The sequence below is a fragment of the Mercurialis annua genome, linkage group LG7, assembly GCF_937616625.2.
Source record: "Mercurialis annua linkage group LG7, ddMerAnnu1.2, whole genome shotgun sequence".
Taxonomy (NCBI): domain Eukaryota; kingdom Viridiplantae; phylum Streptophyta; class Magnoliopsida; order Malpighiales; family Euphorbiaceae; genus Mercurialis; species Mercurialis annua.
Window position 1 is genome coordinate 3,267,124 of NC_065576.1, and position 25,255 is coordinate 3,292,378.

Here is a 25,255-nt window from a genome sequence, read left to right on the forward strand (position 1 = left end):
AATATTTAAAGTCAAAATTAAATAAAGTGCAGAGAGTACTGATATTAACAGCAATTAACAAAATATCACAGCTCATAATTATGCCACGTGTAAAACAGCTAAATGAGCCCCACAGTTAACCCCCTCTGAATATGACAGAAGAGTCTTCAACTTATCTTTTTTCCGCCTAATTATTAAATTAAACTAAATACTAGCTCAGCTAATAATACATTACACTAATTACCAATTAATTGGTATTTTTGAAACATTAATTAATTAATTAAACACACATACAAATCGTCGTCGTTTTCCTTTTTATCGCGATCTGGAGATCCTATCCAACTCTCTCTCTTCACAAAACAAACAAAACAAAACGAACAAATTTTCAATTTCTTTTCTCTCATGCTAAACCCAAAATCCCCCAAAAAAAATGAGTAATTGAAATTGAAAACCCTAGAAATGGAAATCAGTCGCTGGATTTTGATTTCCATTTGATCAGCTGTTCAAACAAAACAATGCTAATGCTGTTCTTGCTGTTACTTTGACCCTTCAAAAAATTTAAACAATTTTTTTTTTAATTATCTTCTCTTTGATTTGAATTTGTTTGGGGAGAGGTTGAAAAATGGGGCTGTGTAGCTCAAAGCCCTCCCCAAACCCTAACAGTTCAATCTCGTCGCCGGTTTCAGATTTAAGACCGGCCGTTATTTCTGTTCCGGAGAAGGATAATGTTATTCCGACGCCGGAGTTAGAAAATGAGGCGGGTCAGACAGAGAAGGAGGATAAATCTGGAAATGAGGAGAAAGAAGAGAGAGAAGAGAAAACGACGTCGTCTTTAGATAATGTTAAGAAATCTCCGTTTTTTCCGTTTTATAGTCCAAGTCCAGCGCATTATTTTTTCTCGAAAAAGTCGTCGCCGGCGAGATCTCCGGGGGCGAGTGCGAATTCTACGCCGAAGAGATTCTTCAAGCGGCCGTTTCCGCCGCCGTCTCCGGCGAAGCATATACGCGCAGTGCTAGCTCGGCGGCATGGATCGGTGAAGCCTAATGAGGCAGCTATACCGGAGGGGAGTGAGGGTGGTGACGTGGCAGCAGGAGCAGGGCTTGATAAGAGCTTTGGATTTTCAAAACATTTTGGGAATAAGTATGAGTTGGGAGATGAAGTTGGAAGAGGCCATTTTGGGTATACTTGTAATGCTAAGTTTAAGAAAGGTGAACTTAAAGGGCAACAAGTTGCTGTTAAAGTTATACCTAAAGCTAAGGTATGAATTGATTTCCATTTGGAATTGTATGAGATTATTGGATCTGTATTAGTCGCTAATTGTTGTGTTTGTGTTTGTTTTAGATGACTACAGCTATTGCAATTGAAGATGTGAGAAGGGAGGTTAAGATTTTAAGAGCATTAACTGGGCATAACAATTTGGTACAATTTTATGATGCTTATGAAGATCATGATAATGTGTACATAGTTATGGAGTAAGTTTTAGATTTATTTTAGTTGCACGCGTTGGATACGATATTACTTGGTAAGTTTTTTTAATGATAAGTTGTTTAATTTTGCAGGTTATGTGAAGGAGGGGAGCTTTTGGATAGAATACTTGCAAGGTGAATTTCTTGGTTTTACGTTCTATTAAGGAAGTTGTTGATGGGATAAAGAAACTTTCCGAAGTGCTAATGGTAGTTGATAATTGATGCTGTTTTTGTCACAGGGGTGGAAAATATTCAGAGGATGATGCAAAGACTGTCTTGATTCAGATATTTAATGTTGTTTCATTTTGTCACCTTCAGGGTGTGGTGCACCGGGATCTTAAACCTGAGGTGAAATACATTTTCATTCTCATTTGAAATTGGGTGGCTTGCATGGTATAATATAAATCAGTGCGTGCATCTTGTATTAAGAGTCACATTGGTTCAGCATTTACATTCACATTATTTTGTGAGGTGTTGTTATTGCTAGGATTGCGAGAGTCCTTTCCATTTGAAATGTTAGCCTGTTTTTCGGTGGAGAATTCAAGCAGTGCGCTGGTCTAAATGCCTTACTCAAACATGTGGTGGCGATAGGCTTATTTTGTAGTTTTATACCTCATGCTTCACTGAAGGGGCTCTATTTGTATAGGCACTTGGTGCACTGAAATATTTCAAACCCTGTAGTGGAGACTGCATTGCGTAAGGCTGAATACTCAGATTTGGTTGCATAATAAAAAAAGCCATTTTTAACAATTGTCTGTCATGTTCTGTAGCTTCTTATCTTCATAGATACCTGGTTTCACTTTTAACAGAACACATGTAGGATATAAAGCTTGGATGCCCTTTAAGAGAGAATTTTTGTTTTGTTCTACCTGCACATCTGGTTAAATTTTTATTTTAGATCTGGGTCCATTTCCACCATAGGAGTAAAGGATGGCCTGCACTTCTTGCAATTTGCTTGGATGCACCCTTTTTTTGTAGTTACTAGTGTGCATATTGATAGGAGATAGGTGAATGGTCTTATAAGTGGGTCTTCTGCCAAAATATTTATCAGCCCATTTTATTGGAAATTGGACTGCCTAGCTTTGCACTACATGCTCCCCATGCCTGCAATTTTTTGTTGTCGTTCAAATGCTTCTATCTAAGTGTAGCTTATTGCTGGATCAGAATTTTCTCTTCACGTCAAAGGATGAAAACTCACAATTGAAGGCCATAGATTTTGGTTTGTCGGATTTTGTCAGGCCAGGTTTGTCCTTACTTGTTATGCTGCAGCTTTTCAGTTGGCTGCCTGTTTGTTCTAAACTCTGCATATTGGCATGTGGCTTCTATTGCTTATGCTTTGTCTTAACCTGCAGATGAGAGACTAAATGACATTGTTGGAAGCGCGTACTATGTGGCACCTGAGGTTCTGCATAGATCTTATGGTACAGAGGCTGATGTATGGAGTATAGGCGTCATTGCATATATTCTTTTGTGCGGTAGCCGTCCTTTTTGGGCTCGGACAGAATCTGGTATCTTTCGGGCTGTTTTAAAGGCTGATCCAAGTTTTGATGAGACACCTTGGCCTTCTCTATCGGCGGAGGCAAAAGACTTTGTCAAGCGCCTATTGAATAAAGACCAAAGAAAAAGAATGACCGCAGCCCAAGCATTATGTGAGTGCTAACTCTAGTCAGGATTTCGCCTCTATTTTTTTTTTTTTCAATTGGTAACGGCTATTGTTTGTTTCAGGTCATCCCTGGATTAAAGGTTCTACAAATGTTCAAGTCCCTTTGGATATTCTAATTTTCAAACTCATGAAGGCTTATATGCGTTCATCATCTCTTAGGAAAGCTGCTTTGAGGGTGTGTATCATATCCTGTTAATATATGAGATTTTTGTTGACTTTAAAATGCTCTGTTCTGTCTACATGACTTTGAAGTAATTTGTATAAAACTCTATGCAGCTTCAACTATTACAATTTTTTTTCGCTTTGTATTATTCCATTTAGATTTGTGAGATTGTTAATAAAGGTTTCTGCAAGGAAGATCCTCTGTACTGCATTGCCTATGCAGCCTATTTTCATTTTTCCATCTGAAAGGTTGTTCTTGGCTAGGAAAGATAGTTGCATTGCTGAAATTTATATAACATGCCTCATATTTCCTCTTCATGTATTCAATTTTGTTGTTTTAGCTAGTGGTTTCTGTGGAAGTAAGTCTATTTTAAGTACTTTGTTACTTGGAGTTTGACGACACCCGGGAGCTAAAGAAATGATCTCAAGTATTTTTTGCTTCTACAGTGTGTACTGTCCAAAGAAAGTGCAGTAGTTTTTCTACCACATATGTCAAAGATTACCCAATTTAGGATCCGTTGTATTTTTCCTAAATAAGATGTCTGTTTCTCGCTGCATGAAGCTCTTTCTGCTCATTATTTTTTCTCTTTGGACATGGATGCTCCTCAGTATAGTTTTATTTGTTTCTAGAATCCAGGCTTGTGCTATCCTGGAATTTATGTGTTTTTTTGTTGGCATCGCTGCAGGCTTTGTCTAAAACATTGACGGTGGATGAGTTATTTTATTTGAAAGAACAGTTTGCGCTGTTGGAACCAAGCAAAAATGGCACAATAAGCTTAGATAATATCAAAACGGTTGGTTGCTATTAATTCTTTTTATTTTTCCTTACATACTTTGCTTTATTTATGCTTACTCTTTCTTTATTGTTTCTTAATCAGGCCTTGATGAAAAATGCAACCGATGCAATGAAGGAGTCACGTATCCCTGATTTTCTAGCTTCTGTAAGTGCTTGGATGTGATACTTATTATAGGCCTTATATGTTGAAACAATAATTTTCAACTTGCTTCCATTTGTTTTAATTGACACTTGTTTGTGTTTGTGTTTGTGTCAGCTTAATGCACTTCAGTACAGAAGGATGGATTTTGAAGAATTCTGTGCAGCTGCATTGAGTGTTCATCAATTAGAGGCTCTTGATAGATGGGAGCAACATGCTCGTTGTGCCTATGAACTTTTTGAAAAGGATGGTAACAGGGCAATTATGATCGAGGAGCTGGCTTCGGTATGATATCAATTATTTTGTTTGACACTTGGGGCATTATATTGCATTAGACATGTCCATGGTTAATTATATGTTCAGCAAAGTATCCTTGGCTAGGATTTATTAGCATGTTCAGCATCAATTTTTTTTCGTCTACACAAGGAATTTGAAAATCCTAGTAGGAAAAATGAAACCCTAATCCAAATTTTATTTTCAATATTTTTAGATAACTAGTTTCGCGTTACGTGCTATGCACGTGGCTCGTAACGTAACTCGTACATATTAATAAATTTATTATAATTATATCAATTTTTATTTATAATTAATAGTAAATTAATTAAATTTTTTTGTAAAAGTAAATATAATGTATTCGGTTATTAATTTTTTTTTCATACTGAATTTATTCTTCTTTTGATTTTATAATAACCATAATTAAATAATTAATTTTATTTTATTAATAATATCTTTAAAAATAATAAGATAAGATTGAAATTTAATAATAATGTATTGATAAAATACAGTGTTTTAATTATGTAGTTCAATCAAACTAAAAGATAGGTATTCCTACTAATTTGGAGACAATTTAGTTATTTTTTACATACTAAAAACTAAATTGGAGATAATTTAGCTACCTACTCTAATTAGGACTTTAATTATAATAGTGATTAATTAAATAACTAATTAGTTAATGATTATAGAACTTTTATTTAGTAATAAACTGAAAGGATTATTCAATAAATTTGCCTGTCCCCCCCCCCCCCCCATCCGTGCTTTTATATATAGTATAGATTAAAAAAAAATTTACTTCCCTAAAACTATGAACATTTCAATTCATTTGACATTGTAATTTCCAAGTTTTTAAAAACATTAATGTACCTAACTAAAAATAGAATATGAGTCTTATCCGCTTTATTCTACTAAATGATTTCTCGATTTGCTGCCTGTTTCTCGTACTTACGTTTCTGTGTTATGTGTTCAACTAATTTGGCTGATATCATTCAGAAATCATAGACTGATGATATATTCCATTTCTCCAGGAGCTTGGCCTCGGTCCATCTGTCCCTGTACATGCTGTTCTCCACGACTGGATTAGGCATACAGATGGAAAATTAAGCTTCTTAGGATTTGTCAAATTGTTGCACGGCGTGTCTACTCGGAATCTTGCAAAAGCTCAATAGAATTTTCTCTGCATCAACAGAAGCTCAAGATACTCTCTGGTGCATGTCCACAAGCTGTATTCGCCAACAATAAACATGGTGTGCGGCGTCTAGAAGACGAATTAACAATTCGGAGAGCTAAAAATGAAAGGTGTGTTCGCTTGTTGGTTGCCGTAAATGAAGGTGCAGTAAATTAAATTTGTGGCCCAACTTTGTATACTTTAGGATAAAAAAGAAAAGTTGTGCGGTTGTTGGTAATGCTCTGAATGAAAGCTTAGGCATTTTTAATGATAATTTCCACTTTCCACTGTAAAGCTGTGTAGTTGAAGTGTGTTTGCTTTTAGGTGAGGGCGAGATATAATTTCTCTAAAGAAAAAAATGACTCATGTTCTTACATAATGGACTGTCTGGGCTACGGTCCGTTTGATGATTGAATTTTATGGTCTTCACCTGCTTTGGTTTTATTGTGATCTCTGAATTGGTGAGTTGGGTTCGATTAACTGACACTTTTTTTTTATCAATTAGGGAGCATAAATTAGATCAGTTAACCTTTAAATTTGGACATCGCTGCTCGTGAACTCGAATATAGATACTAAAAAATTTGATGGTTTTATTTCATCTTTTATGCTATAATTACTCTCACCTAAGGCTGGCAATTCCAATATGATCTGTTTATACAACATGATATGATACGAAACTAAATGAGTTTAAGTTGAGTTTATATGGGTTCCGATTATAAAATAGGTCACTCTGATTAAACTTGTCTAATCAATTTAAAACATGTTTAATTTATTTTATTAATTATGTTAATTAGTTAAATTGTTGTATATGACTAAATATACTAATATAACTCATTAATTGCTCTTTGTAGTATAAAGAATAAGATATATAGTTGTTTATAAGGTTTGTTGTTTGACTATACTCATTTAGTTAAAAATGTTAAATGGGTTATATTAAAATGTTAAACATGTGATTTCCTTGTGACCTTTTTTAATAAATGAGCTAGAGAGTTCGACCCATGATAAGTTGCCAAATAATATGTTTTAGATGACATTCTAGTATGATTAATCTAACGTGTCGTGTTTGAGTTTGAAAAATCTATCTATTTTTAAACAAGTACATAACAAATTGATACGAATTGCTAGTTATAGCACTCCTTAAATAACATATTAAATAAAAAATAATAATTAATGTCGCTAGGGATGTGGATAAGACAATAACCGATGATCATGAGCAGCCTCGATTTATAGTATAAATTACTTTTATTAAAATTTGTGAAATTTATTTATTATTAATCGTCAAACAATGTTATGAAATTTATTTATTTACAAATAAATATTGATTGTATTGGATTTAAATTTTATAATACTAATCATGTGAATAAAACATAAAATTTAAATAACCATATCTTCAATTTTATTGGAATTTATCATATTTTTTTTAGGAAAAAAATTCAGCATACTTAAATCAAAAGAAATTTACAACAAATTTAATTTTGAAATTAAAAAAAAAATATATAGATGAAATGAGACTTATTTTTACACAACCAGCACTATGAAATAATGGGTATAGAAATGGGCCAGTTGAAGTTGGTTTCTGTAGAGAATGGACTTTCTAAAATTTTCATGACTGCATTTCAAAGTTTCAAAAAATAAAAAAAATGAAAGAATGAAAATATAAAAGTTCGTTATATAACATACAAAAAATCTCCGACAACAAGGATTCGATCAGGTAAAGAAAAACAGAGAATAATTAACGGAATGGCTGACCGGAGTCACAAACGTTCCGTTATTTGCATTTCTTCTTCTTCATCCAGCGAAGAAGAAGAACAAAACGACGACGACAGTGAAGAAAATGAAGAAGAAATCAGGTGCCAGACTTATACAGCACTTTAGTTATTAGTTAATCATATAGCCTGTGATTTTAATTTCTTTGTTTTTGATTTATGATTCGTATTGTTATTGTTATAATTTTAAATCAGCGGAGATGATGATGATGATGCAAGTAATTACACCGGAGACGGAGATGAGGCAGAATCCGATGATGATAACTGCAGCGTATATGAAGATGATGACGATGCAAGTGATTGCACGGGAGATGATGATGATGATGACGTGGCTAAGGAAAATGACGAGTCTCTCTGCCAAAGAGTCATTTGCTTTCTCAAAGGTTCGTTTTTATTTTTCTTCTTTCATTTTATTATTGTTTTTATTATTATTAAACAATTCTGAATTATGTTTAGTAATTGTTTTGCTTAATTAACAAAAAGTAAAAAACAACTGAGTAGGTAACAATGAAAATTTATAAGTTCTAGTTTTCGACACGGTATTGTTTCAGAGGGAAAGGATTTAGAAGCATTAAGTTTACAAGATTATAAAGCATATCTCAGGAAGCATGGCCTCAGGCTAGCTGGGACTAAGTCAGTTTGTTTGAGTAGAGTTAAGGACCATTGGAGGTAATCATTATCGCTTAATTATTTACTTATTTGTACTTTTTTAATTGTATTGTCATGTTGCCTGGATGTTGATATACATTTGTTGTTGTTAGTTATATATCCTATAATGGAATAAATGAAATGAAACAGTGTGAATACGGTTTGTAAAAGAATTAATCCGTAGAAAAAAGAATACATGCTGAATTTTAATTGTTATAAATGAATGGAATGTGGCTACATCTGTAGAAGATAGTTTAAGAGTCATTGAGAAGATGAAAATGTTTCATCATGTCAGTCTGTTAAAATTATGCTTTAAAGTTCTGCATCTCGAACCTTCAAATCTTGTTGCGTTTCTCTCAGCTTGGCTTGTTTCAACTGAAGGATGAATTCAAGAGAAAGAGGTGGTCTTTCGCTCTTTTTACCTGGCCGGCACAGCTAAACTATTTGAAGTTTGAAGGACCAAATTTGTGTTGTTTTGGAACAAAAGTTAAACATAGAACTTCTTTAAACTTAGAATTTGTTGAAGTCTATTAGGAGTCGGATAAATGATATAGAAGCGGAGTTGATATTCAACTTTCAACATACAATATTATTGACTGTCCTAGTGAGTTGGTGTGGCCTTTATGTTCTTCATGGCTGCTATACGTGAATCTGATTAGGTCCTGCTATAGCAGTGAAGTTGCTGACCCAACTCAAAATGCTTTCTTAAATATAGCACTTAGGCATTCCATTTTTGGACTTGGGAGATGGATATGTGAAGTGTCTAATTTTTCTTTTATTTTTCTTGTTCTTTTTGATGTAATGGAAAATATTGTTTCTCGTTTTCTTTGCACTTCCGTAATTAAATGTCATTTCATTTAGATTTAATACATTTCAAATGCATCACACTTGAGACTTGTGCAACTAGCCATTATGTCCACAAACTTTTTCAGAAATTTGACCGTTTTTTAGGTTTTAATGTGATTTTGCAGCATGCAATATTTGGACATTTTTGTAAACATGTATGATGTAGTATTGCTCGCTCCTCTTTATGTTTGTAGCTCTGAAGTGCGTTTTGATTATTTTAATTATGTTACATCACAGGATAAAGGATGGGAATGGGGAATCACTTTATCCTAGATCATCCTTTGTCATTAATTGTACAGGTAAAAGTCTTTCATACGTCAAATGTTTCCGTGGCAGTGAAGTTGGTGTGACGTTCTGTACTATATGATATAGGTGATGTCTGTAATGGAGATGTGGTTCTCTTCACCCAGAAAGTTTACAAGAAGTACACTGTTGTCTCTGTTTCTTGTACATTATTGTCTCTATCTTTCTTTTGTTTTAGTCAGAATCTTCAAACTCTAGTTGCTTAATCTTTCTAAAATGGATATAATTCTTTTAAACAGGTTTGATAAAGTAATAAGACATGGGAATCTACTTGGAAAAAGAACAGTAGCGGGCCGGGTTGTAAATGAAAGCTACGGTTCTGCCAAACAACAACATACATTTACAGTAAGGCTATGCATAATAATGAAATTTTTTATTGGTCTAAATGGTTCATGCCCGAGATCTATTTCTGATAAACATTTGAGCCTATAAGTTAGACACTTACAAATTTATCTTAGTTTAGAGCATTTCATATTAATTGCTTTTGTGGCAAAGCATGCAGTTGATCATTTGGTGATTGTGATATACAAGGTTGAAGTACTCTGGAGCAAGGGAGCAAAGAAATTGCCTCCGCTGTATCCTTTGCTTGTGAAAGGCCGTAACTTGTACAGATTAAAAACCTTTAGGCAGGTAAATAGCTTCTCTGACTTGTTACGGTGTCTTCAGTGATAAAAATTCTGATATTAGGATTTTTATTTGTTTTCATACACTTCTTAGCGTTGGAATAATGAAGCAGAAAGACAAGAAGTCCTTGCTGAGAAACACAAACGAGGTACAGCTGCAAGACTTGTGAGAGCAATGAAGAAATCGAAGAAAAAATTGTCGGAAACCGGACGCTCAAGTAAGTTCTGTTTTAAATTACAATCCTTTTGAATTATTAAAGAAAAAGGTTAATTACAAAATAAATTATGAACGTGTTTTGAAATTTTATTAAGAATTTTCAACTTCGACAATCTAAAGCACAAACTACCAATTTTATGCAGTTCGAAATACCCAAAACATTTCTAGCAAAAATCGTTAATGTGGACGCTAAAATACATTTTATCATGTTACTGTTGTAGTGTCCACATGCTTTTTTTATCGAAAAATTGCTAGGTGTTTTGAATTGTAAAGAAATGTAGTTTTTGGTTTAAATTAGCAAAGGCTAAAGTTCGTGTTAAAATTGCAAATTATCATGCTAAAGTTCGTGAATTATTTTGCAACCACCCCTTGAAGAAATTATGTCAAAGCTTATCTTTTGTATGAACAGATGTGAAGCGTCAAAAATGTTCCCATCATACAAGACCATCTCGAACGATAGAGACAGCTGAACCAGGACGAAAAAAGCATGCTTACGGGCACAAAAAGGACACGTCACAGCAACATGGAAAGGTTCACAATCATCGTCATACTGTCCCACATTCTAGACAACTGAACTTGAAGAGACATAATAAGTCAGGTACTGTTGGTTCTAACCCTACTCAGAAGCGTTTGAAAGTTCGGCATCTTGATGAGGGCAAGGACCCAGCAGCTCGTCATGCGTATGCTTACGCTCAGCAAAGTCCTTACCCACCGCAAAGAGAATATCATAATCCAACTGTAGCATTCCACTTTTCGCATCATGACATGGGGTCCACTTCAATAATGCCTCCTTGGAGAGCTTATGCTAATACAGTTGCTATGCCTGCTTTCGAAGATCGATGGTCTAACCATATAAATGATATACACCATGACCGGTTGAATCATCCTAGCAACAACTTTGGAAGGGCAAACTCGCTCCACTTTTCTGAGTTTGGTTCCAATCACCAATCATCACGAGGAAGAGAGACGTATGCACAGAGGAAGAGAAGTTTTCAGCATTATCATAGATGAGACATAGTGACCTGAGATTTGGATGCTGAGCTCGTGCCTTAATAGTGAAGGGATGTGCCATGGGCTTGTTAAATTGCGAGTACCTTGTGTCAGAACGGAGAAATTCTATAAATTCGATGCGCGAACTTTTAACAACTTTAGTTATATTCCTCCATAAATGGTTTAGAATTCTGTTCTTGGATTATGTAAATTTTGTTTAGTGTAGACTACTTAGCAAAATGGAAATCATATTGTACTCTATAACATAAGAGTGTGGAAACAAATTACTCGATTTCAAAGCTATACAGAAAATATATAGTGTAAATTTCAAGTTTTTGAGAGGTTTTGAAGTTAATTTATTCCCTTTTTTAAGAATAAATATAGGAATATGTATTCCAATTATCTCAAATTAAGGCGATGATTGGTCGAGTAATCTTTTCTTTGAAAGAGGTAATTTTTGGAGAAAATAAAAAAATAACATAGAAAATTAAAAAAAAACTTATTTAAATAAAAAATAAATAAAAAATTTATAAAAGTATAGTATTAATTATAAACCGATAATCGGTTAATAGCGGTCTTTAAAACTTCAAATATTAATTCTAGACCACTTGTTATAAAATTCAAATCTAAATCCAACTTGGATCGATCAACAATATTTTTAGTTCGTTTTTCCGGTTTAGGTCCGGTTTGATTGATTTTTTTTGTTCACTCTTATAGAAAACTACTAAAAAAACCTCAACCTTTTTCTAATGGTCAAATTAAATCTTAAAGTATGTTTCGTCGCAAAACAAGTCCTAAAATTTTATTTAATGGTCAAATTAAATCTTTTTGTATGTTTCATTACAAAACAAGCCCTAACCTTTGAAACAGTTTCAAAATAAACCCCCAGCCTCTAACACTGCTAAATCAGCCAAAAAAGGGATCAACTTGGTTTCTGAATTGATTATATTTGGCTAAATAGTCGAAATTGTCTTTATTTTTATAAATTAGTCTAATGTTTTATTTAAAAATATAATATCTTTAATATTTCATTGTACAATTTAAAAAAAAGTAAAATTGTATTATTTTCATCAAATAAATATTAAAAAAAATTAGCAATATTTTTCTCTTTCTCAAATATTAAACGGTTATCATACATATTTTTATCAAATTTCGTGTTCTAAAAAGCTGCATGCATAAAAATGTCTACTCTATAAAAGTTTTTGTATAATATCATTTTTCTATTTAATTTAATTAATGTCAATGTAAACAAATTAAGTCAATAAATACATATATAATTATTGTTATATTAACAACGAAAATTATTTTGAAAATTCAAAGTATGTGAAATTAGTAAATATGGTGATAAAAATTAGTAAAATTATAAAACTGTGTGGATTGATTACATATAAAAATAAGAAACTATATCAATTGTATTTTATTTTCATTTTTTTAATGTAATTATGTAAACTTATGCCTTTTTACTATTTCTTTTAAATTACGTATTTTAAACTCTAAATAAAATACATCAATACTTGCATAAATAAATTTGGGCCAATTTTCTGCTATAAAATTAATGAATTTTTTTTAATTGCGTTTCCTTAATTTTAATATAATTTATTTATTGTTGACACTATAAATTTTCATCTTTATTAGTTATTTTAAGTTATGTTGGCATTTCAAATCATATTCTTTATATAATTCAAACTATACTAGTATTAAATTAGATATTTTTTATTTTATTTTTTATTAAAATTAAATATCCTATACTTTTACTTAGTTTTAACACTTTAAAAATTAATTAAAATTATTTTAGTAGATAGATGTTTACTATCATGATTTTCTAAAAATGGGAAGGAGGAGATTTTCAGACTAAATTGTTTTGGGATCCAAAATACCTTACTTTTAGAAAATAATTACAGCTGTACCCACCTTTTAAAAATAAAAATCTCATATTTTTTTATTTTTCAAATTTGCTTTTTAATTTCAAAACAATCCTTTCTAGTGTTTTTTTTGTTAGTGTTTTATGGTATATTTATAGTGTATTTATGGTAAAAAAAATGTTGGTTAATAAAAGTATTTTATAAATATTTTATGAAACTGAATACCGAATGTAATTAATAATTCATGGCCCAATTTTTTATAATTACTTTCTAAAATAGGGTAAGTGAGGATAATTCCAATTTTTTTTAAGTTTTAAAATATGAATAACACTATTTTCAAAATAATAATGGCTATGGCAAAATAACATTTTTTATACTGTAAAATTGCCCATTTATATAAATAAGTAAGAAATGGATTTAAATATTAATGAGCTATAAATTACAAAGTATAAACACTAAGTAACATTTTACTAGGTCATGAGTTTAATTATGTTTTTAAGCGCTTTCCTTTCTCTAATGATAAAAAAATAAATTTAAATTGGAAAAATATAATTTTATCAAAATAAAAAATATTACTCTATTATAGTCGATTATTATTTAATATTGTTCTATATACAAAAATAGAAAAAATTAATATTATTAAAATAAAAATTATTACTCTGTTATTATCAATTATTATTGGCTAAACTCATTTTAAGGTCCTTAAACTTTTATTTTTTGGTTCATCAAGTCCTTCAACTTTTATTTGACTTTCTCAAATCCTTAACCTTTCATTTTTTGGTTCATCGAGTCTCTCAACTTCTATTTGACTTTTTCAAGTTCTTAAACTTTTATTTTTTTGATTCATTAGGTCCTTAAATGAAGATCCATTTAAGGACCCAATGAACCAAAAAATAAACAATTATAAACTTAAAAAAGGCAAATAAAAGTTGAAGGACCTGATTAACTAAAAAATGAAAGTTTAAGGACCTGAAAAAATTAAATAAAAGTTAAGGGAACTAATGAATTAAAAATGTATAATCTAAGGATCTCAAAATAGATTTAGCCATTATTATTAGGGTCGCCCAATTTGTTAAACAATAGAAAAAGAATGTACATAAATGAAGTTGTGTCCTGAAATAGAACACGAAACGTTAGAATATCCAAGCAAACAAGGCCCCCGCTGTCCTTCTACCCACCCCTTTACCCTGTTGTTTGACCCTTTTACAAGTCACATCCAATCTAGTAAGAGTATTCATGTCATTGAATAAAGGATTATTTCGCCCCCTAAACTTAGCACGAAATATTAAAAAAAATCCAACTTTGCAAAATCTGACTTCTAAACTTGACACGAAATATCAAAAAAATTCAATTTTGCAGAATCTTATAAAAAAAAACTCACAATTTAAAAAACCGGATCGGTTTCATCCCTCCTTCACCTTCGTTGTCGCTCACTCTCAACCCGCATTTGAAACACTCTCCATAAAAAAAATTAAAAAATATTTAAAATAGTCCTTAATATTTTTTTAAATTTTTTAAATTAGTATTTGAAGATTTAATAATTTTTTTAAAAAATATAAGAATTTTATTGCACTTTTTATCCTCTATCCACTAGATGCCATCGGCCTGCCGCTACCGACCACCACCGCCGGGAGAAAATATTCTGGTGTCAGAATTTTTTTTAAAACCATTACAGTTGATGAAGAACAACAAGTAGCAGACCCATGTTTTTTAAAAAAATTGCACTAGAATTTTTTTTTCCCGTGGCGGCAGTCGGTGGTATCCGTTGGGAAATAAAATTTCCGACATTGGGTGTCGAAGTCGACGGCAGTTACCGATGGGTGCGGCAGTCGAAATGAAGTGATATTCGATGAGAAATGAGAGGTGAATTGATCTGGTTTGCAAAGTTTAAGGGGAGGGTGATATTCCCACTTTTTTTAGAGATGTTTTTATTATAATTCATCAAGTTGTGTGATTTTATTTGATCAACTTTTACGAATTTGGACTTTTTTTTTATATTTAATGTCCAGTTTATGAGGTGAAATGATCCTTTGTTCGATTACATGAAAGAAAAAGGATGGACTCGTATGTTGAGCCTTGTGCTATACATGATTTTCTCATATGTGGCTCATTGGTGATAGATTTATGAAAAAACAAAAGATGTTGACTTTATTTGACATTTTTCAAAAGACGTAATTATAATAAAAAAACGTGTAAATGTGGTGATTTATAGGGAATTAATCCGATAAAATATGGTACGTATAAGGACTCAAAAGAGAAAATAAAACTCTTGTATACAAATTTCAATGTTAAATAAATTTATAAATTATACATATTTCTCAATTTAACCACGAAATTTAAAAACATCTTAATTGTATAATAGAAGTTTTATTTTTTTCTCAATTCGATGCATATGTTGACATGACACACATTTATTAGTGTGATTTTACTAACACGAACATCATCTTTGGCAGTCACGTAATCATATCATAATCTCGTGTATCGAATTGAGAAAAAATAGAATTTTCTGCATATAATTGAGATATTTTGTTTGTGATTAAATTTAAAAAACAAATATAATATATGAGTTTTTATAATATTACCTCAATAATTAATGTATATGGGAGAGAGAAAGAGAAAGTAATTTGTGAGAGAGTTATTTTCGAAAAAAGTGTTGTATATAAGAGAGAAAAAAGAAAAAGAATCACATGAGTTGGAGATAGGGAAAATTATTCAATACAACCATTGCGTCACGTCATTCGTGAAACAAACCAATTGTGCGTTATCATATGGAATTTTTAATAATTAAAAAAATAAATAACAATCAAAAGATTTTCTATCGCAAATACTCATTGACTTATTTATAAACATGACATGGCACAACAAAACACTATGGAAATAAAAAAGACACACATAAATGGAGCTGCACTTTAATTGTTTTGGATAAAATGTGCTTCTTCGTCCTACTATTCAAAAATTAAATTTGTCTAATTTTTTTATGAAAAATTGGATTTTATCGGTTCAACTCGGATTTCATCCAATTTTTTACTTTTATATTTTTAAATCCAATTGAATCAGATAGTTGAGTAGTTTCCATTAATCTCCCTTCGACCGGTTAGTCTGGTCTGATTTTAAAATACATATGAGATCATTACTCTTCTGAAAATTCATTCCTTTTCATTTATAACCAAAAATTCATCACTAAATTCATCATTTTCTCTAGGTGATGTATTTTTCTAATATTTAATTATTTCAAAAGTGGTTTAAGAAATAAAAAAAATACACTCCATCAAATATAAAAATTATATCATGTAGTTATTTAGAACAATCAATCAATCAAAGAAAGAGTCCCTATAGTACAAGTACTTCCAATTCCATAAAGGGATGATGAGAAAAATAATGGGTAACAAAGAATTTTTTACAAATGAGTGCATCCTTCAATTGGATATGGCCAAGGAACAAAACAAAATGGTACATGTGGATGACAAAAAGCAAAAAGATGATACAAACCAAATAAAAAATATAGCTAAACATCATCAAAGTAATGCAATTTTGCTCAAAATTAACATAATCATAGCTATGGAAAGCACCAGAAATATTGGATATATGAACATGAGAATTAATGCATGGAGATGGGAGATGACAAACTGAAAGCAAAAGGATGGAATTTGGTGAGTATAAGAAGATAAAATATGTTTATTTAATCATAATTTGAGTCTGTTTGTTAAATACACAATAATATTCAAATTTTATCATGTAGTATATTATTATTTTTCGATCATTGTCAAATAAATTTGCAGTTTATATAAAGCTGACGTGCACGATGTTATATACGTCGGATAGACGTATATCATCACTCATGTCAGCTTCAAACTACGAATATGTTTGATAAAAGATTGAAAAAATAATGATATTTATGATAAAATTTAAAAATTTGATATATTTAACGAACTGATCAAAATTATGAATAAATAAATATATTTTACCTCGAAAAAATTATGAGTGTGTGGAATTGGAGGGACGAAGGTCGATTTCTTGGGTCCAAGCGGTGCGGTGTTGAACATGCAAATGCCAGTAGGTTAATGCAACAGAGTCTGGGTCCATTAGTTCTACACCTCCACTTGCCCTTCTAGTAGTATGTTCTTGTTGTTGCTCCCCAGCTGACGTTCTTTGAGAGCTTGATGCCCACCTGCTAATTTCATATTTTATTTATTTATGCATAAAATGTTTTAGACATTTAGTCTTTAATTATTTTAATTCACAATAATACAATTATTAAAATCCTTCATAGAATAACCAATTAGTTATTATGACTAGGGTGTGTATTACATTTAAACGAACCAAGCTGATATTTTCATTTTTTTAAACCCAACTAAAACATTTATAAGGATACAAATTATATAAATTTGAACTAAATAGTTTGAATAATTTTTTTGGTTTGATTTGACTTTTAGCCTTTGTTTGTACCAAAATTTAATTAGAATTGTCTTATTTCTAAAATCCAATAAAACTGAAAAAATAAAGTAATTTTATAATATTAAACTGAATCTTTTAATTCGAGTCGGTTAAATTATATATTGCACACCCTAAATATAGGGGAGGAATTGAGAGAGTTAGCCGGCATATTTGCATTACTTTTATATTTTTTAAAAGTTGAATTATATGACCAATGCGCTATAACTCAAATGATATTTATAAAAACTAATCAATGTTATATTAAGGTCATAGGTTTTTTTTATCGTAGGTTAATTTTTTTTTCACAGACGCTTTTTTCTTGACGGGTAAAGAAAAAGTTGATTTACATGAGTTTAAATTTGGAGACTTATATTATTAGGAAATTTTTTTTGAGAATATCAACTTTTTGTCAAAGTTTTTCTGCAATAAGAAAATTAAAACATTTTGGAAAATAGTGAAATCTAAAGATACTATATGGATGAATGGTAATGAATATAAATATATAGGGAATTCATGAAACAAAAAGATAATAAATAGATTCTCTATCTTTATGGTCAAGATAGCAACTATATACTAAAAAAGAAAGAAAAATTAAATATAGAAATGTTTGTAGATGAAGAAGAACAAACCTAGATGGTGGGCCCAAAACACCATCGATGATAACATGCGCAATGTGCACTCCTAGAGGCTGAAACTCCCTTGCCAAGCATTGTGATAATCCTCTCAATGCAAACTTTCCACAGCCTGGGATTAGTATACATAGGCATGAATATTAGCCTTTATATAAATTTATAAATATAAAAAATAATATAAATATGCATTTCATAGTGCATTTTATTCATTTTAAATATTTTATTTTATCCATTTTAAAATTTATATTTTATCCATTTTTATAATATTAATAAAAAGTTAACTATAACTAAATTTATAACCTCTACATGAACTTACAATTCTACCACGATTTATATTACAATTTTGTGAAAATGTCATAAATTTATTTATAATTTAATTCACAAATGCAACAATGTGTTTCGTATGTTGATGTTGAATTGTTTTCATATAAAATTCTAATGACCATGCCAGCTGAAAAATACCGAATTTTAAGCAGTAACAGAAATATAAAAATGAAACAACGATAAAAAAGATTATCAATTATTAAAAGACGTACGTAATAGAACTATAAATTTATGTAAAATTTTGAATTTTTTGTAATGGAACTTATAATAAAATTTATGAAAATGTGTAAATAGAATCTTTTCAAGATTCAAACCTGGATTCAGTCAGAATTGCTTACATAATTCAGAGAAGCCAGCAATACCATTTAAAGAAGCTGAACATCCAGTAAAAAGAATAGTCCCTTTTCCTCTTTCCACCATGCCTGGAAGTACCTGCAGATTCCATTTTTGACATAAAATACCATATCTTTGTCAAAAAAATATACAAAATTAACCATACCCATCGGCATAATTTAAACCCTATCATTGCCCATCCATCAATTATTAATATCTACTAAACTTTTTAAGAAGTCATCATTTCATTTTCAACTTTAATAAATACTTTTAAAATTCTAAATTCACAATCTATTTTTACAAAAAAAAAATAGAATTTTTCATTTTTCATTATAATTTAACTAATACTAATTCACACCTTTCCATTTCAGCGATAGATAATTTAACTAATAATTATAGAGATAATATTGTTGTTGGAACGTTAGGCCGACAATTTGAATTTATTTAATATGATACTAAAACATTTGTGATCGGAAAGTCTAGAGTTCAATCTATGACACTCATGCTTAAAACTAATGAGTTTTATCAATTAGTTATATCTCAAATGATATAAGCGTCTTAAGATCGCGAGTTCAATTCCTCACACGAGCGTCTTTTCTTAATTATAAAAAAAAAAGGTTCGGTGTACGGAAAGTGTTAAAGATAAAATATTATTTTCCAATGAATAACTTCAAATTATAGCAGTTTAATCAGTTTACTAGCAGAATTGGAAAGAAAATGATGAGATTAAAGATATAAATAACACCTGCTGAGCACAAAGGAAAGCTCCAATGGAGGAAACAGCGAGAGATTTCTCGAACGAATCGATTCGAATATCAGTAAAATTTGTAGGACGCCAATTAGGAACCGATTGATTAGCATTATAAACAAGAATTTCTACAAATCCAAGAGAAAGAACTCCTTCAAATGCTTCTCTTACACTTTTCGAATCCGAACAGTCTATTCTTATCGCAAATACTTGCGCCTTTTCTTCCCTCGCTATTTCTTCCGCAAATCTTGATAATCTCCCTGCCAAATTTCGAAATTTTTCGACTAATTAGCCCTAAAATTGTCGCCTAAAACAATAATTTTCTTTGATAATTGAAGACGGAGAGCGTTTGTGGTAGAAATTAAACCTACGACCTAGCAGAATGCTACTTACTGCTTATACAAGTTATAAGTTGGTGAAACAGCAATTCTTTAACGAAAAGAAAACGGATTACCTAAGTCACGAGCAAGAATAGCGACAGTGTAGCCTTCGTGAGCGAACTTACGAGCAATTGATCGGCCGAGCTTTGGTCCGACACCGACAATAGCAGCGATGCCTTTCGTGGCGGAGGAGCTGCTCATGCTCCGCATCTTGGCTACGAATGAAATGTGCAATAGAAAAATGAACTCAGTTATCAGTTCTTGTTTATTTGAAGTTAATGGATGAAATTATAATATATAGAGAAGTGTTTGGCTGTGTTGTAGATTTTTGTAGAAGTTGAAGGAGAAAGAGAGTGATTTGTGATTTTACAGTTAGAAAGGGGAAAAGAAATGATGAGGTGGGACTGTGGCTGTACCACAATATCCTTCATACATGTCTAAGTCCATGTCTCCTTTATCAGAGGCATTTTTTTGCCTTAAGCTACTCATTATTAATTCTCAGTTTTGCCTCACCTGTTTAGGGCCGTATAAACGAACCGAGCTGCTCATGAGTGGCTCGCGTTCGATTCTATAAGTGCTCAGTTAGTGATTGTTCGTATTTTCAATGAATCGAGTTTGAATTTTATTTTATATTCATTTATTTCAATGAGTCTAACATGGATACATATAATAGTGTTTGTCTTGTTACTTACACGAACAACTCGTATATAATCATGTTTAACTTTGCCGTTTTGTCAGAATTGGTTGAAAATGTAAATCCATTTAGAAAAAAATTAGTTAAAATCAGTCTTAATTGATATGAAAAAATCATCGGCCATAAGTTCGTTGCCTGAAAATCTTGCTTACTGTGCAAAGTTTAAAATTGAAATTAACTCCATAATTCACGAAAAAAGAACTCGACACAAATCAGAATTTGTTATAGGTCCCCTAGCAAACCGAAACCAAAAGTTGAATTGTGAAATTAAATTGACATCACATTCTTGTAGAAACGTGTCTGATATCTTCAATATACCCGCAACATAACATGTGCAAGAGTTTCTTGAATGTATGTTGTTCACTGGAAGGGAGACTAAGTGGGTGTTTGGTTCAGCTTTTCGTTGGAGCTTTTAACTTTTACATTTGGTGAGATTTTCTTAAGAGTTTTTTGGAGCTTTTTTAAACTTCAACAGCTGTTATTTGAAGACCTCCATTTTGAAGTTTTTTGTCAACAGCTGATAGCTGTTTCAACATTTTTAATTATTTTGACAAAATTATCCCATTATAATATACCTTTTTTTAATATATAAAATTGTTTAAATTATTTTTAAATACTCTAATCATTTATAAATTATATAAAATTATTTTATTTATATTAAAACAACTATAATTTAATAATTTTTTTAAATCAATCAAAAATTAATCAAAAAAAATCTAAATAAATTTAAACTAAATATTAGCTTTTTATAAAAAAAAATTATCAATATTTTTATTAAATATTATATAAAATAATATATTTATAGTTTAATAAATAAAAATAATAATTATGTCCTTTACGGTCATTTTACATATAAAACAGTAACAACTAATCAAATCTCACCAAACACGTACGGTCTATCAGCTATCAGCCGCTAACACCTATCAGCAACAGCTACCAGCTAACAGGTATAAGAAACAGTTGAACCAAACAGGCCCTAAATACATATTCCCTCTGTCCTACAAAGATGAAAAAAGTAGTGATTTTGTAAGAATTAAAAAACTCATTAATTATAATTGATATATTTAAATATTCCAACATTAACTTTTAAAGTTTTTAAGAATGAATCATTATGAAATTACTACGGGGCCGTTTGGTTTAAGGCTGAAAATGGGAATCGGAATGGGAATGGGAAGGAGAATGATTGTTTTCATTTTTTGTTTGGTTCAAAGTGTAGGAATGGGAATGGATAAAGTTTAAGAAAAAAATTATTTATTATTTATTAAAACTATTTTTTTTATTTTTTTAAATATTTTTTTATATAAAAAATTATTTTTTAAAAAAATAAAATATTTTAAAAAAAATAAAAAAATTATTTTAAAAAAAATAAAAAAATAAAAAATATACTTTTTAAAAAAATATTAAAATATATTTTAAAAAAAATATTAAAAAATATTTTTTAATTTTAAGTATATTTTTTAAAATTTAAAAATATTTTTTTTAATAATTATATATTTATTATTTATCATTAAAATATTTTGTTAAATTTTGATTCCCATTTTCAAAAGTTCATTCCCATGGGGTAAGGGGGGAATGGGTGATTCCCATTGAAGAGGTAATCACATTCACATTCCCTAATTTAATTTGACAAAACAAACACAAACAATTGGAATCATTCCCATTTCCATTCCCCCCCTTTTTTTTGCGAACTAAACGGCCCCTGTATTTAATGCTCATGCAATAAAATTATGAGGATAGTTTGATAATTTTATTCTAAATTATCAATAAACGTGGTTACTTTTTTTATTTATGGGACAAAAAAACGCTTATTTTTTCTATCTTTATAGGACGGAGGGAGCATTTTCCATCTACTCTCTGGCTAGATTATCTGTCGAGTACTATTTTGAGGTGTAAAATTTGATTTCGAATTTCCATAGTTCGAGTTTGAATTTAACTCGAATTTAGAATTAACAATAATAATTATATTCATCCATTTTTTAGTATAAGATACAATCAATTAATATGATAAAAAAATTAAATTTAAAGATAAAAAAAAGTCAACATAATAAAAATTATATTATAATTTTAAGTATGTAAGAGGGTTAATTAAACTTGGGAGCTTCTTTAATTAATAAATAGGTTCGACTCGAGATTAAACTCAAGTAATTCGAGCTAGATCCCAATTTAAAGTTTTTAAATTGATTTTGAATACTCGCGAATAGTCCCACTTATTAACACCTTTAATGGTTGTAATGAAAAAAAAATTGATGTTTGGTCTAAAATTAATTCATCGGCCTATCAGTTTATACATACACACAATGACACAAATATATATACTCTTTGTCTAAACTATAAATCTTATTTAATATTTTTCATATTAAATTACAACTACTAAATTACAATTTAATGATATTTGATGGAGTATTTTCTTAAGTCGATTGATAACAACTAAATGGGTAGTATCCCTCTAGAATTTTCTAAAACCCAAGGCAAGTTGCCAAAAGTCTAATGGCAACTTTTATTTTGCACCACGCCTTTAATTTGGGGCTATTTTTCATTCATTTCTTTGTATATATTTTATAGTATGTATAAGGGAATTTCATGTATTTGTGAAAATAAATTGTCTTGTGGATTTTGATCCCAATAAACGCATCAATGAAAATTTCCACTTGATGTAACTATCATCTCTAAATCAAACTCAAAACTCTTTAGTAAGGAGGTGGTTTTTGTGGCGTTTTGGCCGGAAAATTATCTTTCCATTTTTTATTTTTAATATCAATTCGGTTTTCATCAATAGTTACTCTATAGTTGGAATTTCTTGTGTTCTTTTATAAGTTTAATTTTAAAAAAATTTGAAAAAAATCATGTTTTATTCATGATTTTTTTAAGTTGCATGTATAAGATTTATGATATAAATATGAATTTTTGAAGTTATTTTGGCTTGCATGTCAATAACTTTTTATTTTTCTTATGAATCATGAATATTGATTTTCTTTTCCAATATTTTATCTTATTGGTTTGTTTTTTTAATATTTATTTTCATGTTATTAGTGAACTTCTAACTTTTAGACCTCATTTGTTCAGAGAAGTTGGTGTAAAAGAAATGGATATTTCCTTTATTTTGAATTCTTTGTAAGCTGTTTGAAACTGTTTTTTTAAAAATATTCAAAAAAATTATAAATTGTTTGAAATCCTTGTGACTAGGTTCTTAAAAATATTGTTTGAAAATATTTGAAATCTTTGTAAATTGTTTGAAACTATTCTTTTAAAAAGTGTTTGAAACTGTTTTTTTGAGACTGTTTTTTTATTAAATGTTTTAAACTGTTTGAAACATTTGTAAATTGTTTGAAACTTTTGCAATCTATTTTGAAAATTTTGTAATCTGTTTGAAACTATTTTTTTGAAATTGTTGAATTTTTTTGTAAACTGTTTGAAACTTTTGTAAATTTTTTGAAATTGTTTGAAACTTTTGTAAATTGTTTAAAATATTTATAAATTGTTTGAACCATTATATAAATTTTTAAGATTATAGTATTGTGTTCTAGAAACCTTTTAAAATTGTTCTAAACCATTTGAAAATTTTCTATAAACTGCTTTTGAAAAACAATTGTCAAAATGTGTCTTAAAAACCATTTGTAACCGTTTGAAATTTTCCAGAGCAAAAACCCACAGTATAAGAGTGTAAAATATAAAGTTCAGACACGTTGGAGTATGACTTTCAAGTTTTAATTTTAAAATTAAATTTTGCAAATATCTCACTTTTTAGGTAATTTTCTATAAAAAAAAAAACCCTTTCGGCTATCTAATGTAGAACGAAATGTTTGAATAAGTGCATTATTCATAGGATCGTCTGTCAAATTAAAAAATGAAACTATATGAATAATTAGACGTCTCTGACTAAATATTTTTTATTTTTATTGTTGAACCGTTTAGATTATAAATTATCTCTACGTTTGTATTTTATAACCAATTAATCATTTGATTTAAAATTTTAAACACTTATTTTGTAAAACAATAAATTCAACTTTTTTTTTTTGATAATTATCTCAAATTCAACTTAATTAATTCGACTAAGTCAAAAATCAATTACATAATATGTCAATTTTGTTCACTTAAAATTTCTATTAAAAATGTTCAACTATTACTTCATTAGTAATTTTATTAAAGTTACTTTATAATATTTAATTACTAATAAAGTATCACTAATGGTGTATAAATTACCTTTTCGACCTTTATATCCTATATTAATATTACTGACTATTTTATTTTTATATACATTTATATAGACATTATTTTGGTACAAAAGTTATTACAATTATTAATTATACATATTTTTCTTAAAAAATCTCAGCATTAAAACATGTCTAATAAAAAATTAAGTTTTTTTGGTTGATAAAATTATCAAACATAATAATAATAATTTCAGCTCTTAAAAGTTTTCGTATCACAATACCATACCATCACTTAATTTCAAGTACATAAATTTCTATTTTAAAATCCGATTATTACAATGATGCTGGCAAAATAAAAATGAAATTTTATTTTACATGTATTTAGAAATAATCATCGTTTTTTTGTCAAACACCACCTGAATCCGATTATTAAAATAACACCGCCAAAATAAAAAAATGAAAATGAAATTTTATTTTTTATGTACTTTTTTTTAATAATTGGAAGGGAGAGATGCTCGTAGAAAGAATTAAGCTCACGACTTTGAGAGTTTACTGCCCAACGTTTATATCATTATCCTCACTCGAATTGATTCTTTATTCACTTTGCTTCTGCGGACTTGGACTCAATCCCAAAATCTTAACAAAGGATGCTAGAATT

At 29.8% G+C, this 25,255-nt stretch overlaps 3 protein-coding genes across 5 annotated transcripts; 2 read left to right on the forward strand and 1 right to left on the reverse strand.

Moving 5' to 3' along the window:
- The first annotated feature begins 297 nt into the window (after positions 1-297).
- LOC126654723 (CDPK-related kinase 5) lies at positions 298-6,090 on the forward strand. Its single transcript, XM_050348680.2, has 11 exons — positions 298-1,237; positions 1,321-1,451; positions 1,539-1,580; positions 1,685-1,793; positions 2,610-2,688; positions 2,798-3,094; positions 3,171-3,283; positions 3,957-4,064; positions 4,149-4,211; positions 4,323-4,490; positions 5,507-6,090. The coding sequence occupies exons 1-11, from the start codon at positions 602-604 to the stop codon at positions 5,645-5,647; spliced, it is 1,887 nt and encodes a 628-aa protein (XP_050204637.1). The 5' UTR covers positions 298-601; the 3' UTR covers positions 5,648-6,090.
- Positions 6,091-7,273: 1,183 nt separating this feature from the next.
- LOC126654725 (zinc finger CCCH domain-containing protein 62) lies at positions 7,274-11,394 on the forward strand. Of its 3 annotated transcripts, XM_050348682.2 has the most exons (10): positions 7,274-7,496; positions 7,608-7,692; positions 7,726-7,795; positions 7,964-8,081; positions 9,144-9,205; positions 9,279-9,330; positions 9,449-9,554; positions 9,705-9,839; positions 9,927-10,050; positions 10,459-11,394. In XM_050348682.2, exons 1-10 carry the CDS (start codon positions 7,387-7,389, stop codon positions 11,058-11,060), a joined length of 1,464 nt encoding a protein of 487 aa, XP_050204639.1. In that variant the 5' UTR covers positions 7,274-7,386; the 3' UTR covers positions 11,061-11,394. The 3 variants fall into 3 exon arrangements, with proteins under 3 accessions (XP_050204639.1, XP_050204638.1, XP_050204640.1); XM_050348681.2 differs by having other exon boundaries at positions 7,275-7,496; positions 7,608-7,795; XM_050348683.1 differs by having other exon boundaries at positions 7,277-7,496; positions 7,608-7,795; positions 9,741-9,839.
- A 4,840-nt stretch (positions 11,395-16,234) lies between these two features.
- LOC126654661 (uncharacterized) lies at positions 16,235-20,230 on the reverse strand. The gene is made up of 5 exons (XM_050348597.2): positions 19,827-20,230; positions 19,370-19,632; positions 18,630-18,723; positions 17,965-18,079; positions 16,235-17,069 (listed from the first exon to the last, which is right to left on the reverse strand). The coding sequence occupies exons 1-5, from the start codon at positions 19,960-19,962 to the stop codon at positions 16,877-16,879; spliced, it is 801 nt and encodes a 266-aa protein (XP_050204554.1). The 5' UTR covers positions 19,963-20,230; the 3' UTR covers positions 16,235-16,876.
- Positions 20,231-25,255: the final 5,025 nt, after the last annotated feature.